The sequence below is a fragment of the Schistocerca nitens genome, chromosome 2, assembly GCF_023898315.1.
Source record: "Schistocerca nitens isolate TAMUIC-IGC-003100 chromosome 2, iqSchNite1.1, whole genome shotgun sequence".
NCBI lineage: Eukaryota > Metazoa > Arthropoda > Insecta > Orthoptera > Acrididae > Schistocerca > Schistocerca nitens.
Genome location: NC_064615.1, coordinates 315644412 through 315658563, shown reverse-complemented (window position 1 = coordinate 315658563; position 14152 = coordinate 315644412). Strand labels below are relative to the sequence as shown.

The 14152-nt window shown below is 42.1% G+C and overlaps 1 protein-coding gene across 1 annotated transcript in view; it reads left to right on the top strand.

The window, feature by feature from the left end:
• LOC126236085 (39S ribosomal protein L2, mitochondrial) overlaps window positions 1-14152 on the top strand; it is a 60050-nt gene that overhangs the window by 23441 nt on the left and 22457 nt on the right. The window contains exon 3 of the mRNA XM_049945148.1: window positions 13024-13236. Coding sequence (XP_049801105.1) covers window positions 13024-13236 — 213 coding nt within the window. The remainder of the gene's footprint in view (window positions 1-13023; window positions 13237-14152) is intronic.

Below are 14152 nucleotides of genomic sequence, written 5' to 3'. Positions count from 1 at the left end.
TGGTCAGTCTGTTGAATAACTCACATGTCAATGCTGGATAACACTGTTTCAACATCGAAACACTGGAATATGTACTATGCTCATGGTGCACCCATGTGCTGTGAGTTCATTCACTGAGAGCACAACGATCAATGGAATGACAAGCAATGACAGCCCCACATATGACAGACAGGCAAATCCATGCACTACCCAAATGTCATCTATGGGTAACAGTAAACTCCAAATCACAATCCAGGAGAAAACCAAGTAGTGCAGTGTTGTCATCAATAGATATACTGGCGAGAGTACTTTATTAAACACCGGCTGTTGTACAAATGAGACCCTAGCAGTCCTCAGCAGCTATTAAATCTGACACTGGTATTTTACCATGTGGCCCGGTGCCAGCAGGTGTATCCTTCCACACCATCCCTAGCGACCTTACCTGGCATGTGTATAATTATGAGGGTAATCCCAAAAGTAAGGTCTCCTATTTTTTTATAATTACATAGACCTGTTTATTTCTACAATGGTTTACATCAGTTTACAGCTTGAACATTTAGCCATTTTTCGACAATCACCATTTCTGTCGATGCATTTTTGTAGATGCTGTGGCAGTTTTTGTATGCCCATGTAATACCAGCTCGCCGCCATGCTATTTAAAGTTATGAATTTCTTCTTTCACCTCGTCATCGGAGCTGAATCGCTGGGACCACAATTAACGCTGACAGGTACTGTGAGACTCTGAAAAAACTCAAACGGACAATTCAGAACTGGAGAAGAGGAATGTCGAGCAAGGGCATACACATTCTCAATGACAACCCTTGCCCACACATCGCTTGGCAAACCATTGCTCTCCTGCAACAGTTTTGGTGGAACATAATCACCCAACCACTCGCCCACCCACCCACCCATCCACCCGCCCACCCACCCACCCATCCACCCACCCACCCGCCCACCCGCCCACCCTATAGTCCTGACTTGGTGCACAGTGACTATCACCTGTTCTCTAGGTTAAAAGAACATTTGGCCGGAAAGCGATTCAGCTCCGACGACAAGGTGAAAGAAGAGGTTCGTAACTTTCTGAACAGCATGGTGGTGAGCTGGTATGACATGGGCATACAAAAACTGCCACAGCGTCTAAAATGCATTGGCAGAAATGGTGATTATGTCGAAAAATAGCTAAATGTTCAAGTTGTAAACTGATGTAAACCATTGTAGAAATAAACAGGTTTATGTGCTTATAAAAAAATAGGAGACCTTACTTTTGGTATTACCCTTGTATATTGATTGATCCATTGAGATGTCTAGTGTAATTACATGATTTATGAAAGGTTTTTATACTACAGCATTATCAAACTGCATTTATATTTTGAAGCAGTTGCCAAAAATGTAAAGTAATTTGAAAGATCACAGCAGAATGTTCTAAAAACCAACACTAGACATAATTATTATAACTATGTTTCTGTATTATGAATTTCCCCAAAAATGATTCCATAACTCTTTAGTGGGCTGAAATATGAAGAATAAACTAGATTCTTAGTTTTTAAATCCCACGTGTCAGAAATCGTATGCCCTGCATACATAGATGAACTAAATGCTTCATTATCTCTAGACAGTGGGTTTTCCAATTAGATTGTAATGTATCTGTACTTCTGAAAACTTAGAATTTAGGTTATGGCACTCTATGAGAATTACTGAATTGTGTATACTGAGTCTTGTCGAAATTTATTGATTATTCATTTGCCTTGAACCATCTGTTGGCATTTTGAAATATTTCATTAACTTCCTTTTCAATGAGGGGAAGTGTTATTACCCCATGGATGACAAAATTAATCATGGGGAAAGCAAGCATTCAAACATCCTCTCCCTTCACATAAATTTTAATCATTCTCATTATAATTTAAGTACATGTGCCCTGCACTCAAGGGCCCCTGTAGTTAACCTTGAGAGGCTGATTGCTGTATTTTTTGGTCCCCACCATCATCATAGATAAATTGATATCTCTTCTAACATATATAAATCTGGCGACGCTCCTGTGAATTAAATTTGGTGAGAGAGTATGATAATGATCATGGCTGCAGAACATGTGGATTTACACAATCTTCATGCTTTAAACTAATAGGTACAGTCCATCATGAGGGCAATAGAAATATGGGTCATCCAATACTCGTACACTGAGATTGGTATGCTGTCACTATCCATCTTGCAGCATGTCCTCATAATGAAACTGGGTGCAAATTTTGACCACTTTGCAGTCACGTTTGAAGTTTACTTTCTGACATCTTCATTGTATGGTCAGCAGTCTATGTAAATGATGTTAATATGTTGTGGAACTCTGAAATGTATCTTGTACTTGTGTATTATAACTTTTCCAGAAATCTACCTCCCCAGGGGGCTCACGCCTCTTTTGTGAATATGTGCTTGGCTAACATGGGCCCCCGCCCTCACAGTGCTATTCCCCTTTCTATGCTGAAAGTCCATTCTTTTCTTTCCTCAGCCTTTCCACTGGGTAGTCTTCTTGGTGCTGGCCATGCTTGGATATGGTTTATAATTTTGGACATTCATCTCTCTCTCTCTCTCTCTCTCTCTAAAAATTGGAACTGAGGGCTGTGTTTTTCGCAGGGAACTCCACCAGCAGTGGTTGGGTGTGGGTATGGAGATTCTGGGTTTCCCTGACTGGCCAGTGCTGCCAGACCTTTTCTATGATAAAATCTGTGTATACTTCAGGGACCATTGTTAGATGTGTTGGCGGAACGTTGTGTGTTTTAGAGAACGGGGGCCTTGGCTTCATTGCTGAGATGCCAAGAAAGGCACACACACACACACACACACACACACACACACACACACACACACACACACACACACACCCCCTGTGCTATATGCTGATAAAGCGAATGGGTGTTGAGATAAAACAGTCACTAGTGGGCAACCTGTGGGGTACCTTCTGTCCCCCAATTTGTGTAAGGCTTGCTCAAGCATGTGGGGCTATCTATGGGTTGACATTTGTTTCTGTAGTGGCTCATGGGATCCCTATGCAGATGAAGCAGATCAACCTTTGTTCCATTGCTGCCCACAGAGTCTCTATCTAAAGGAAAGCACTAACACAGTGTGAAGTGATAAAACCCCACAGCATTTCCTTCCCTGACTACGCTGTGGGAGGAATGTAGGGTTAAGAAGCAAGGATAGAAGTACTCATCACAATACTTAGTTTGCTCTAGGACTGATATAGATTCCTTATTTAATAAAAAGCCATTGTTTTTTGTTGAACATGCTGAGGACAGGTTAGGAGAAGTAGCAGCAATTTCGAAAATGAGAAGTGGTTCAGTTCTGATTAAAATGGCATGCTCTACACAGTTGTGGGTGCTGCTCGTGTGTGACAAGCTGGGTGACATTTATGTATCACTCAGTAACAATCTCAATATGGTGCAAGGTATCATCTTCCACCTAAACATCTTTTTACAGACAGATGACGAGGTACATGCTAATTTGGAGTGACACTATGTGTTTCATCTGTCATGTACAGTGGCAACCAAAGGACAATAGGGGTCGATACTGGGGTCTTCATCTTGGCCTTTGAAGATGACTCATTGCCTAAAAACATCAAGCTGATGGAATGTCGATGTGACGTGAAACTGCATGTTCCCTCTCCCATGCATGTGTCTTCACATTGTAATGTCAGCCCTGTCTGCAGGGACTACATCAGTTGCACACAAATGCTCCCCCCCCCCCTCCTTCCCTCCCTCCCTCTCTCTCTCTGTGTCAGCCGTGGGGGCATGCCACTCCCCCTGTTCACTGGACTGCACTGTGTCTTCCAAAGAGAAAAGAAGCTCCAAGAATACAAGATCCTCCACTTGACCAACTCATGTATGAGGGGGCCATAAAGAAATATGATCATTTGCATCCTGTATATATGATTAAGATGTCTGCTACAGCTACAGTGATGTCATCCTCTGTGGTGACAGAACCCCTGACCGTTGTGTCTTCCACATCGTGCCCTTGGGGCTTCTCAACTATACCTGCTCCCCTGGTGGTTGGGGGCCCTTCTCCTACTGTTTCCCCGTATGCACTTTGGGAGCATTGACTCCCCATTCATGGGGATGTCGATCCCCATTCCCAACCAGAGAAGCAACAGCCTCCTCTGGCATTCCTTATCAGGAAGGAGTTCCTCAGGAAGCTCCCCTCCCAGGATTCTGCTGATGTGCAACAAGATAAAATGAGTGGCTGAAGGAGCCACAGGTTGCTAGTCATAGAGCTTTGTGCTCCCTCCCTGTCCATGAAACTAGGACAGACAAGCCATCATGAACATCAAAGGAGAAGAGAGACCAAAAGAAGTCCTCGAAGACAAAGAAGATTCTGATGATCCCCATACCACCAGACCCCACATATTCCAAATCAGTACCTGAGGAGGAGTTCCCGATGGCACCTATGGCACTGGATCCCCCTACATGACCTGATTAAAAATCAGTGTGTGTTGATGGTATATCCTCACAACTGGTGGCAGTAGGTGACCCTAGGGCAAGACCTGCCTACTTACTCTCTTCACACCCCCACAGGATACCAACAAAGTGATCCTCGAGTGGAACTATAGTGGTTTTTACCACTACCTGGCTGAGCGCCAATGTGTCTTATGTTTCCCCCACTTTCTGCATTGCTCTCCAGTAAACTTGGATTCCAGCACTGCAAATCCCTATACTGTGCATTTATTGGGGCCATTTTAACAACTGAGTTGATTACAACAGAGCATCAGTTGGAGTTTACACATATGTTCTGGACTCTGTCTGAAGCAAACATGTGCCACTTGACACGACTTTGGAAGCTCTGGGTCTTCATGTGAGGACGTCTGTGGATTTTACTGCCTGTAAAGTGTGCCTCCCTCCGAATAGTGAAGTGTCTCAGACAGTGCTGTCTGCACAGATTTCTCATCTCCCTGTGCCGTTCATCATTTTTGTGACTTCAGTGATCAAACCCTTCCTGGGATGGAACTACAACCTCCATAGTAAAGCTACTGAAACTTTATTGTTGAGATGGATTTTTGTCTTTGTAATACCAGTACCTCATATGCATCAGTCTGACATTTAGATATTATTCAGCCATTCCATTTGCAGCACTAGTCTTTTCCTTTCCACCCATTGGCCAGTCAGTGATTACTTGTGAGGCAGTTGTCATTCTCTGATCGTCCTGTCTCTCGCTCAGCATCACTTGCCTGGGCGTCCACCCAGATGGGCTCTCAACAATACTGACTGGGATGCCTTTGCCTTTGCCATCGCCATCACCTTTAGTACCCTGTCAAGAGAGAGTATCAAGGTGGCTGTTCAGAGCACAACTGCAGCCATTCCGTCGGCAGCGGACTTGGTGATCTATTCCTTGGGATACCTGTTGGAAGACAGTACTTTGGTGAGCATCAGAAATCGCCCTGGCCCTTAGAGGTTGTAGATGTGCTCTCTTAATGCCATACATGACATCCATTGATGGAGAATCTCATTCACTTTAAATGCCCAGGTCCACTGCCTAACAAAACAACACAAACAAGAGTGCTGGGAATGGTGTGTTAACTACTGTTCAACTGCATACCCCTCCTTCACAGGTTTTGGGTGAAGGTACAAGAAAATTTAAAAAGGGAAATGGATAGGTTAAAGTTAGATATAGTGGGAATTAGTGAAGTCCGGTGGCAGGAGGAACAAGACTTATGGTCAGGTGATTACAGGGTTATAAATACAAAATCAAATAGGGGTAATGCAGGAGTAGGTTTAATAATGAATAAAAAAATAGGAGTGCGGGTTAGCTACTATAAACAGCATAGTGAACGCATTATTGTGGCCAAGATAGACACAAAGCCCATGCCTACTACAGTAGTACAAGTTTATATGCCAACTAGCTCTGCAGATGATGAAGAAATTGATGAAATGTATGACGAGATAAAAGAAATTATTCAGGTAGTGAAGGGAGACGAAAATTTAATAGTCATGGGTGACTGGAATTCGTCAGTAGGAAAAGGGAGAGAAGGAAACATAGTAGGTGAATATGGATTGGGGGGAAGAAATGAAAGAGGAAGCCACCTTGTAGAATTTTGCACAGAGCATAACTTAATCATAGCTAACACTTGGTTCAAGAATCATAAAAGAAGGTTGTATACCTGGAAGAATCCTGGAGATACTAATAGGTATCAGATAGATTATATGATGGTAAGACAGAGATTTAGGAACCAGGTTTTAAATTGTAAGACATTTCCAGGGGCAGATGTGGATTCTGACCACAATCTATTGGTTATGAACTGCAGATTGAAACTGAAGAAACTGCAAAAAGGTGGGAATTTAAGGAGATGGGACCTGGATAAACTGAAAGAACCAGAGGTTGTAGAGAGTTTCAGGGAGAGCATAAGGGAACAATTGACAGGAATGGGGGAAAGAAATACAGTAGAAGAAGAATGGGTAGCTCTGAGGGATGAAGTAGTGAAGGCAGCAGAGGATCGAGTAGGTAAAAAGACAAGGGCTAATAGAAATCCTTGGGTAACAGAAGAAATATTGAATTTAATTGATGAAAGGAGAAAATATAAAAATGCAGTAAATGAAGCAGGCAAAAGGGAATACAAACGTCTCAAAAATGAGATCGACAGGAAGTGCAAAATGGCTAAGCAGGGATGGCTAGAGGACAAATGTAAGGATGTAGAGGCTTGTCTCACTAGGGGTAAGATAGATACTGCCTACAGGAAAATTAAAGAGACCTTTGGAGAGAAGAGAACCACTTGTATGAATATCAAGGGCTCAGATGGCAACCCAGTTCTAAGCAAAGAAGGGAAGGCAGAAAGGTGGAAGGAGTATATAGAGGGTTTATACAAGGGCGATGTACTTGAGGACAGTATTATGGCAATGGAAGAGGATGTAGATGAAGATGAAATGGGAGATAAGATACTGCGTGAAGAGTTTGACAGAGCACTGAAAGACCTGAGTCGAAACAAGGCCCCGGGAGTAGACAACATTCCATTAGAACTACTGATGGCCTTGGGAGAGCCAGTCATGACAAAACTCTACCATCTGGTGAGCAAGATGTATGAGACAGGCGAAATACCCACAGACTTCAAGAAGAATATAATAATTCCAATCCCAAAGAAAGCAGGTGTTGACAAATGTGAAAATTACCGAACTATCAGTTTAATAAGTCACAGCTGCAAAATACTAACGCGAATTCTTTACAGACGAATGGAAAAACTGGTAGAAGCGGACCTCGGGGAAGATCAGTTTGGATTCCGTAGAAATGTTGGAACACGTGAGGCAATATTAACCTTACGACTTATCTTAGAAGAAAGATTAAGAAAAGGCAAACCTACGTTTCTAGCATTTGTAGACTTAGAGAAAGCTTTTGACAACGTTAACTGGAATACTCTCTTTCAAATTCTGAAGGTGGCAGGGGTAAAATACAGGGAGCGAAAGGCTATTTACAATTTGTACAGAAACCAGATGGCAGTTATAAGAGTCGAGGGGCATGAAAGGGAAGCAGTGGTTGGGAAAGGAGTGAGACAGGGTTGTAGCCTCTCCCCGATGTTATTCAATCTGTATATTGATCAAGCAGTAAAGGAAACAAAAGAAAAATTCAGAGTAGGTATTAAAATTCATGGAGAAGAAGTAAAAACTTTGAGGTTCGCCGATGACATTGTAATTCTGTCAGAGACAGCAAAGGACTTGGAAGAGCAGTTGAACGGAATGGACAGTGTCTTGAAAGGAGGATATAAGATGAACATCAACAAAAGCAAAACGAGGATAATGTAATGTAGTCAAATTAAATCGGGTGATGCTGAGGGGATTAGATTAGGAAATGAGACACTTAAAGTAGTAAAGGAGTTTTGCTATTTAGGGAGTAAAATAACTGATGATGGTCGAAGTAGAGAGGATATAAAATGTAGACTGGCAATGGCAAGGAAAGCGTTTCTGAAGAAGAGAAATTTGTTAACATCGAGTATAGATTTAAGTGTCAGGAAGTCGTTTCTGAAAGTATTTGTATGGAGTGTAGCCATGTATGGAAGTGAAACATGGACGATAACCAGTTTGGACAAGAAGAGAATAGAAGCTTTCGAAATGTGGTGCTACAGAAGAATGCTGAAGATAAGGTGGGTAGATCACGTAACTAATGAGGAGGTATTGAATAGGATTGGGGAGAAGAGAAGTTTGTGGCACAACTTGACTAGAAGAAGGGATCGGTTGGTAGGACATGTTTTGAGGCATCAAGGGATCACAAATTTAGCATTGGAGGGCAGCGTGGAGGGTAAAAATCGTAGAGGGAGACCAAGAGATCATTACACTAAGCAGATTCAGAAGGATGTAGGTTGCAGTAGGTACTGGGAGATGAAGAAGCTTGCACAGGATAGAGTAGCATGGAGAGCTGCATCAAACCAGTCTCAGGACTGAAGACCACAACAACAACAACAATGCCTCTATGGACACTAGTCCCCAACAGGTGTACCTGGTGTCTCCCTGATTGGTGTTAGACAACAGCCCATGCTGTCACTGAACATTTTGCTCTGCATTTTGTTTGGGCCTCTGGGTGTGAGAATTATCAGCCTATACTTCATGTCCTCAAGCAGCAAGTAGAGTGAATTCGCTTACCTTTCCCAATATATCACCTTAGGCCATACAATGCTCTGTTCAGTGAGTGGGAATTCTTCAGTGCCATAGCCCTTTGCACTGGCACAGCTCCAAGGCTAGATTGCATCCACAGCCAAATTATGAAACACCTATTGGTGGATTGCCAAGGTCACATCCATGCCATTTTCAACCTTATCTGGGGTGTGGGTGAGAGTACCCATCTCAGTGGCAACAAAGCATGATCATCCCAGTACTGAAACTGGGTAAACACTCCCTTGATGTGGACAGCTATTGCCCAGTTAGTCTTAGTAATGTTTTCTGGGAGTTGCTTGAATGTATGGTGAGCTGGTGGCTTTGTTGGTACCTTGAGTCTCGGGGTTTTTTGGCTCCATCGAGGTTGGTTTTTGCCAAAGCCTTTCTACTGCTGACAATTTGGTCTGCTTGGAGTCTGACATCCAATCACCTTTTGCACGGTGCCACCACAAATCGCTGTCTTTTTTTGACGTGCTGAAGTTTTATGACAGCACATGACATCATCACATCCTTCTTACCCTACATTCCTTGTTGCACTGTATTTTCCGACTTCAAGTTGGAATTTTGTGCTGTGCTCCTCACATATACAAGCGAATGGGGTCCCACAGGGCTCTGTATTGAGTGTGCCCCTTTTTCTAGTTGCTGTCAATGGTCTAGCTGCAGCTGTGGTGTCTAAAGTGTCACACTCCCTGTATGCTGATGCATTTTGCATTTACTATTGCTCTACAGTGTAGGTGCCGCTCAATGCCAGTTGTAGGGTGCCATACAAAACACAAAGTCCTGGGCTGTCACCTGTGGCTTTTGGTTTTCAGCTGCCAAGACATGTGCCTTTTCCATCTTCACCTACCTAAATGAGCGTGCTGGTCACAACTTATACTTTTCTCTGCTTCAGTAACATCAGCTGTGGTGCAGACTGTTCTACACTTTTGCAACTTTACAAAGCTGTGATCCTGGCCTGCTTGATTATGGGAGCCTGCTATATGGCTGGCTCTATATATACCATGTGGGGTCTGACTTATGACAGGTGTCATTCAGCACAACTCTGTGAACAGCCTACACTCACAGGCTGGGGTCCTCTACTGTAGATCAGGGGCTAGCTGCTCAGCTGTGCAACATACATTCGCCACTTCCCTACTGTGTCCTTTTTCGTGGTAGGGAGATCCACCTCCCACAACAGAGACCTAGGACTGGAGTCACAATCACAGTTCACATACTGTGTCTGCTCTGAACTCCAACTCCCTGACTGTCGCCTCTCATCAGAGATCAACTGCGTATGCACCCATGATGCATACCCAGTCCTTGCATCTGTATCAACTAATTCTTTGGACTGAAAGACTCTGTTGACCCAATGGTTTTTTTCTGCACCCAGTCCTTGCATCTGTATCAACTAATTCTTTGGACTGAAAGACTCTGTTGACCCAATGGTTTTTTTCTGCTTGACCCAATGGTTTTTTTTCTGCCAGTGCCTGGTCATCCTTGATGCTTTACTGGGTTCAGAAGTGGTATACAATGATGAGCCTATGCTCAACAGATGAACTGGTTTTGCCTGCACCTGTGCAAGGTGCAGTGAACAGTGTTCCCTGCCAAATGGATCAAGTTTATTCATTTCAAAATTGGTGGCCATCGCTCGAGACCCCAGTCATGTTCGTTCTTGCACCAGTGAGACTAATTGCCAGTGACTCCCTGAACAATGTTCACTCTGTCCACCAATGCTATCCTTTACATCAGTTGGTCATGGATGTGCAAGATATTCTCTCTGATTTTCATCAAGCTGGACTGTTGGTTGGCTTTGTCTGGACCCCAGGTTATATTGGAATCCAGGAAATGATCATGCTACCAGGATGCTGACTTTGGAGGTGGTGGTGCCAGAACCAGACCTTCAGTTGACCCTACTCCATCATTGTTGCAGGCTTGGAATATGGATTGTTGTCCACTAGTGTCTCTGATCAAACTGCGAGCAATGAAGAGGTCCACGACTATGTGGCCGTCTTCTCTCCATGCTTCTCACAGGGATTCTACCATTCTTTTTTGACTTGGTATTGGGCACATTTGGCTGACCCATGGCCACATCCTACGATCCATTCCACTGTTGGTGTAGTACCTGTCTCATGGTTGCCCATCTCTCTGGATGGCCCAAATTTGGCCATCTTAAGGTGAAACCTTAAACTTGCTGACATGCTGCCTCTTATGCTAGGAGGCAACACCAAAGTTGCTAATCTGGTCTTAGTTTTTCTCTTCTTTGTAAGGTAGGGTACATTGGCCTCATCGGGTGCTTGAGGGATTGGAAGGCTGCCCCGTTGCCAGCTATCCAGGTGGGCCCATGGCTGCTGTAGCTTGGTGGGATAGCTTGGCTCCTGCCCTTCCCACCTTTTTAATTCTTCTTATTCTCTTACATCTGTTGTTGATTTACTGTCTTGTCATTGTTGTTCTCTTTCCTGAGATTTTATCAACTCGTCTATGTTGCCTGTTTTTGTGTGGTAATGGAGAGTTGGGAAACACTGGTTGGATGCAAAGTGTGCACCTCCCATCACGTAACATGTTACGGGGGTCTTCAACTGCTTTCTTGATGAGACAACCCATCCACCTTCATCCTCTTACCCCTCTCTCACTTTTACTTGCTTCTCTCTCTTGGTTCTCAGTTGCAGTTGGGTTCCTCAGGATTTGCTTTCTGTATTCTTCCTCTCTGCGGACTCTTCCCATCCTGGCACATATAGGATGGAGTGCTGTAGTTTGGTCCCTTTCACCCCATCACTCCAATCTGGAAATCTAATAACACATCTTTAAGAATCAAGATGATTTCCATAAGCAGCAGTCATGTGAAACCCAGCTTGCTTTGTTTGCTTATGATACCTAAAAGACAGTAGATAGTGGAGCTCAGATTGATAACACCATTTCCTGTATTTCAGAAGGCCTTCGACACAATTCCACACTTAAAAATAAACATAATGTGTATAGATCAAACATCGCAACAGATATGTGATTGCAATGAAGGTGTCCTGACAAACAGTACGTTGTTCTTAATTGGTAGGTCATGTCAGAAGTGAAAATAATTTCTGGTATACAGGGTGGTTTTATGGTACCACTACTGTCCACATTGTTTATAAATGATAAGGCACATATTGTATTTGATGCTCTGAGACTGTTTGCAGATGATGATGAGATTGCAGGGAGGTGAAATTGAGGAAATATTTATGAAATGGAGACAATCTTTAAGATGATCAGCAGTTGGGGGAGTGGACATCCAACATAAATACAGTAAATGTAATCTGCATAAATAAAAGGACTTGATATGTTTTTGCTGGGCCATTGTTTATGGGTCAGTGGAATCAGTCAATCTTCATGTCTCTGGGAGTATTTGAGTAAATTAAAGTAGAATTACCACATAAATCCAGCTGTGGGAAAAAGCAGGGTAACAGGCTACTAAGTTAAAATAGTTCACACAGGACAGAACCCTTGTTTGACCATTTCTTGAGTATTATTTGATGGTCTTTTGCCCATGCAAAATTGGATTAAAGAAGGTGAGAGAGAAAATTTAAAGAAAAGCTGTGTACTTCATCACAGGTTCATTTAGTCAGTAAAGAAGTTTTGTAAAATTGCTGTTCAAATTACAGATAGTGATACAAAAAGCTTATAACTTCCTCTGACATATAATTTGCATAGTGTTAATGACAAAACTAGAGAAATCCCATGTGATTACAGAGGATTGCCAAAAATCTTTCTTCCCACATAACATCCTCATAACTGAGTGAGGTGGTGCAGTGGTTAGCACAGTGGATTTACATTTTGGAGGATGGTGATTCAAATCCCTATGCAGATTTAGGTTTTCCATGATTTCCCTGTATCACTTCAGGCAAATACCAGTCTGATTCCTTTGATAAAGACAAGGCCTATTTTCTTCCCTCTCCTTGCCAACCTGGGCTTGTGCCCTCTCTGTAATGAGCTTGTAGTCAATGAGATGAGATGGTAAACCATAATATTCTTTGCTTACCACCTGTGAATTGAATAGGAAGGGTGTGTATGTGTGAATGTAATATAGTATGTAGTCTCCAATAAACATTGTACATTGGCTTATGGAGTACAAATATAGATGTCAAATGTTTTGGTTTTTAATATCTTAAAACAAATACTGAAAAATTCAGATTTTCTAACTTGTGTTGAGAGGAGAAGATACGCCTTAATACTCAGTTAAGTAAACAACATGAATTTTACTATTTCTAACTATAATGACTCCCATTGCCGAGAGCCTGCAAACAGCAGCACCAATAGCATTTTGAGTGTGTTTCATGTTTCTGACCCATATTTTACTATCTTAAATCTGACAGCATGTAGTATTTTTTTATGAATATGTTGTAATAACTTTTCGTTGTAATAACAAAGACTAGAATACTGATGGCCTAGTGATATTTTACTAATGTGGTTTTAACTTCTACAGTTCGAGCAAATGAAGGTGATGCATATCCCCTTGGTGCATTGCAAGTAGGCACACAAGTTCATTGTGTGGAAAAATACCCTGGTTTGGGTGGATTTTTTGTTCATGCTGCTGGAACATATGCAACAGTTTTACGAAAAACAGGTGACAGAGTAATTATACAGCTGCCATCAAAACGAGAAGTCTCTCTTGCTCAAGAATGCATGGCTACTGTTGGTATGTTAATGGTATTGTTTCTTGTGCTTAAATAATGAGTAGTACATACTGTATACAAGAGCTGGTTCTACAGTATGTTTGAAAAGTCGCATACATGAAAATAAATTTGTCTGTAAATAGGAGTAGCATTGGATTCATGTGGTCAGCCACTGCTAGATAGCAGTGCGGGTATAACGGACAACAAAGACACCAACATAACAGTTACAGATCAAATGACATCTGTGTTATTGCACATTCATTGCTTGGTAAACAAATTGTTTCCCCAAACAACTTTTCGTTGCTCAATGGTATTTTGTCAGTTGTGTGTTGTATGTGCATTTCGTAGGAAATATCCAGATACCACAGTGACGAATAATTCAGCAACAATGAGATTAATTGCCTTAATGTGTAATCTCAGATTTCATAAGATTGTGCTAAGAAAATGTTTCAGATATTAAAATTTCATGCAGACCATGTTCTTAGTATGCTGTAATTCAAGTCATCACATAATGGAAAGCATGGTCATTTGTTGACGTACATTGAGTCACAGAATTGTACAATGTTTTTTCCCCGGTAAGACATGGTTTCCCTTTAGTGGATAAGTTAATACACAACACCAAAAATTTGGCTAATTGAAAATCAACATGTCTTTCATGAAAACTCCGTGTACTATTAGAAAATTTGAGTGTAATGTGCCATATCACTTCATCGAATAGTGAGCCATATTTCCTTTGAAACTACAGACAACAGTGCTGTGTACCAAGACATCATTACACAGTTTATTTCACTTCTTGAGGCTGATGTGTGCGACTTTTCTGTCTCCTTAATTAACATTGCTTTGTAATGTTTTTCTGTCTGCACATCTAACTGCATGTGTGTAGTAGTTACGAGATTAACTATAACTTATGAAAAGGATAGATTGTTACTCACAATATAG